At 36.9% G+C, this 3,689-nt stretch overlaps 1 protein-coding gene across 1 annotated transcript in view; it reads right to left on the reverse strand.

Moving 5' to 3' along the window:
- Positions 1–1,889: 1,889 nt before the first annotated feature.
- fen1 (flap structure-specific endonuclease 1) overlaps positions 1,890–3,689 on the reverse strand; it is a 6,798-nt gene continuing 4,998 nt past the window's right edge. Inside the window, exons 10-12 of the mRNA XM_015396287.1 lie at positions 2,796–2,947; positions 2,356–2,470; positions 1,890–2,189 (exon numbers count right to left, since the gene is read on the reverse strand). Of these exons, the coding sequence (XP_015251773.1) occupies positions 2,112–2,189; positions 2,356–2,470; positions 2,796–2,947 (345 nt within the window). The 3' untranslated portion in view covers positions 1,890–2,111. The remainder of the gene's footprint in view (positions 2,190–2,355; positions 2,471–2,795; positions 2,948–3,689) is intronic.

A 3,689-nucleotide genomic window follows, 5' to 3' on the forward strand; every position in this document is an offset into this window, starting at 1 on the left:
ATGATAGAAGATAAATCTAAATTTTCCAACAACACATCAAATTGTTAACTTGAACAATTGCTAATTTCATATACAAGTTTCTATCTCTAGATCTAAAAGCCTGAGAACAGCGCTGCTATCACTAGTATCAGTATTACTAAGCTGTGTACTGTGTCCATTAACCTGGCAGCCAAATTTAAATGTTTTGGCAGCTTTAGATCCCTTTTCACTGAACAGCAACATTCATATTGTGTTCAAAGCTCTACTTGTCTCTGGGAGTTGCTGACTCATTTTGCCTCATTGCTTTCTTTTCTACCTGCTGTAATCTAACTCTGTTTTGTGGTCTTATTATGTTAAATATACACTAATTAATAACAAAGAGCACAAAAATAAAGTGTAAAGCAGAGAAATAAAACATAATAAGCCAATTGGATGCCGTGATTTAATCCAAAGACCTCTGTATGCAACCACAGTGAGCTACTGGTGTAGAAATTCAGTGTGTGTCTGCCCTTTAAAAACCCTTTGGTAAATCATCAAGAATTTTAAAAAGGAGTAGTTTAAATATGTTAATATTGGATAAATAAAATATTGGATTTCTCTGCAACACAAAAGCTCGATCAGACAGAATAATTTAACTTGTATATTAAATTAGCAAAAAATCACTAAATGCCGAGGTGAGCCTGGTGAACTGAGGCCGTGCAGCCAGTACTGACTGAGGCAGAGAATGGATGAATCACGGTCATCTAGCCGAACCGGCTCGAGTAAAGAACACTGGCACAAGGCCCAGAACCAGAGTGCTGCACGAAAAGCTTGGAGGGAAGCGGCGGCCTAGTGGTCAGGGCATAGAGCCTGGAATTCTGAGGTTGCAAGTGCAAAACCCACTTCCACAGACTGCCAACATGGGTCTCTGAGCAAGACCCTTAACCCTGATTGCTTTCCGGGTGCCCCACGACGGCAGCCCACTGCTGAGATCAATAGAAAGGTAAATTAATTATTAAGCTCGTCCAAAACAGGAGATGGATTCTGCACGTCAAGAAAACACTGCGAAAGAACCAAACACATCAGATACTCAAATTAACACAGGTTTATGTTCAGCGTAAGTGAATTATGGTTTATTTATGTACAACATTGGAATTTACAAGGTATCTAATATAATATATAATTCTTACCAAAAAAAAAACCTATAGGTTAAACTGTACTTCTAATTCAAACACATCTATTGCAAAACTGAACTAATCAGACTTCGGATGACATCATGGCATATGATATTCTGTTTTAACCTTCATGCCCCAGATCAGTCCTATAAGGATCAGTTTGGGGCTACATGTGTTCATTATTGCATCCATATTCTAACGGTTGTTTAAATTCTGGTTTTAAGGGGTGAACATAACTGCAGGGATAATGAACCATTCCTGCTATAAAGAGACTATTCAGACAAAAGTATCCAAGACCATCCCGTAGGGGAGGGGTTATAAATTCATATACCAAAGGTCTACTGAATCACCTCCAAATAAGAGATTTTATAAAATCATGCAAATTCTGCTCTTACAAAATGCATCTTTAGTCTAAGATGTACATTAAAACAGCTAAATAAGGAGATATAACTTAAATCAAACTGACTATGCAGATCTTTTTCGCTAGTTCAGACCTAAGGGCTAGTTATATGAAAGCTAAATTTAGTTGTAAAAAATAAAACCATTTTTAAAGGAGGCTGGTTGGTATATTTGGTGAAGAATGCTTGGAATGATTGTGGAAACCCAAAAGGGATCAGTGTGTTAGCTGATAATAAAATACTATCGATGTCAAGGAACAAAAAAGAATTCTACAAATTTAGGTAATTGGACTGCAGAAATATTAAAATCTTTCTGCAGATGTGGTCATTTGAAATGAAAAAAAGAAGTCAGGAAACATTTTTCACTACAAAATAAGCTTTTTATTTCGAACATGCCTTGCTAAAACCATTCAGCACCTTAAAATACAGCTAGCTTGGATCGTGGATGGTTGTAAACAACAAGGTTGTATAACTGAAACAATCATTCAACAAAAACCTCGTCCTTTGCAGCATTTTTCCTGCCGAATTTAAGATTCATTGAATGTTATGACAGAGACATCAACAGGGAACCAAGTTCAGGCTATTTGCCCTTCTTGAATTTGCCCGGAGTAGCTCCAGTTTTCTGTTTTTTCTTTGCAGGTCCTTTGGTCTCCGGTTCCTAAAAATACAGAGATAAAGTAGAAAATTCAGGAAATAAACAGAAGTAAAGTCATCTGTTAAATGATATGTAACCGTCAAGTACACTCATATTAAGAGAATATTTAAATAAATGTTGGGTCGCTGTGGAAGCAGTCAGTAGGCGCGGCAGCTGTTTCGAAGCTCACCTTCCTTTTGGAGGACAGAGATCCAGTGACAGAGAAGAAAGAGTCCAGCCTTCCCTGCGTGCTGCCCTGCCTGCTCTTCAGAATCTTCTTACAGCCGTTACGGATCCTGTCCTCGCTGCAAACACACCAAAATGACTCAGCATTTCCAAAAAAACCCAGCTGCATGCAAGAATTTTGACTTTTCTGTGTTTGGAGACAAAACACTTTGAATTGTTTATGTGGCATGTGGGCAACAACTTGGAAAAATATCTAAAAGGACAGTTAAAGTAAGATTTACACAATAGAAAAGTCATAACACTGCAAATAAAAGTCCAACAGTGGAGACTAGTGGACTAACTATGCAAGAACAGTTCAACTAGCCATCACTGTGAGAGCAGATCACTCTACTGCAGCATCTTGGTAAAACAAAAGAAAAAGGCTTTGTGAGCCAGCATGCTCACCTGAACTGTTTCTCATTGCACATGAACTGGATCAGCGCCTCCTCATCAGGCTCCCTCCACTTCAGCTCCACGGTGGACGAGTCCACCACCTCTGGCTTCAGAAACAAATTCCTGGCTTCTTTGTACAGCCAGTCCTCAGGTGCAGGATGCTTCTGCAGGAAGGTGAACATGCACAAAATGACATCAACTGTATGGTTTGACTAAAGTGAATAATGAATGTGTTCTTTTTTGGGTAAAAGCTGGACAGGAGTCAGTTAGCAGTAACATGTAGTAAAGAGACGAGGAAGCTAAAGATAGAGATTATTCAAACAAAAGAAAAATGATGTTTTATTAAAGAGGGAAATTGTTTTGGAAAATATTGAAATATAAAGAGTCTACTTATTCAACTGGCAACTTCTTGCGAATATGTTGCAACATATCTGTCCTTTCAAACAGCAATTTTTCCAAATAAGAGGAAACAAAATTGAAAAAAGAAAAAGTTTTCTACTTATAGATTAATAGCTATTCTTTCCAGGATTTGAGTATCTTTCCAAAGGGTTGGTAAATTAATTAAATATAGCATGACTATCTCAGTGGCAGTAGTATAATGGAATATACAGAAAATAAGGTCAGTTATGGGAACTTTACTATGGGACTGTTTACAGCAGGGATGAACCAATTACCGGTAATCGGATTAATCCTGAATAATCGATTATTTAAATAATTGTTAACTAATTTAGTAATCAATTAATCATTAACTGGAGTAAAACGTGTCTTTTACTGACATAGCAACACGTCAATAATACCAAAATCGTAAAAAAAAAAAATAAAAAAAAATAATATATATATATATACATATATATATATATACACTATATTGCCAAAAGTATTTGCTCACCTGCCTTGACTCACATA

This window comes from Cyprinodon variegatus, unplaced genomic scaffold, assembly GCF_000732505.1.
Source record: "Cyprinodon variegatus isolate N-32 unplaced genomic scaffold, C_variegatus-1.0 Scaffold788, whole genome shotgun sequence".
Lineage (NCBI taxonomy): Eukaryota > Metazoa > Chordata > Actinopteri > Cyprinodontiformes > Cyprinodontidae > Cyprinodon > Cyprinodon variegatus.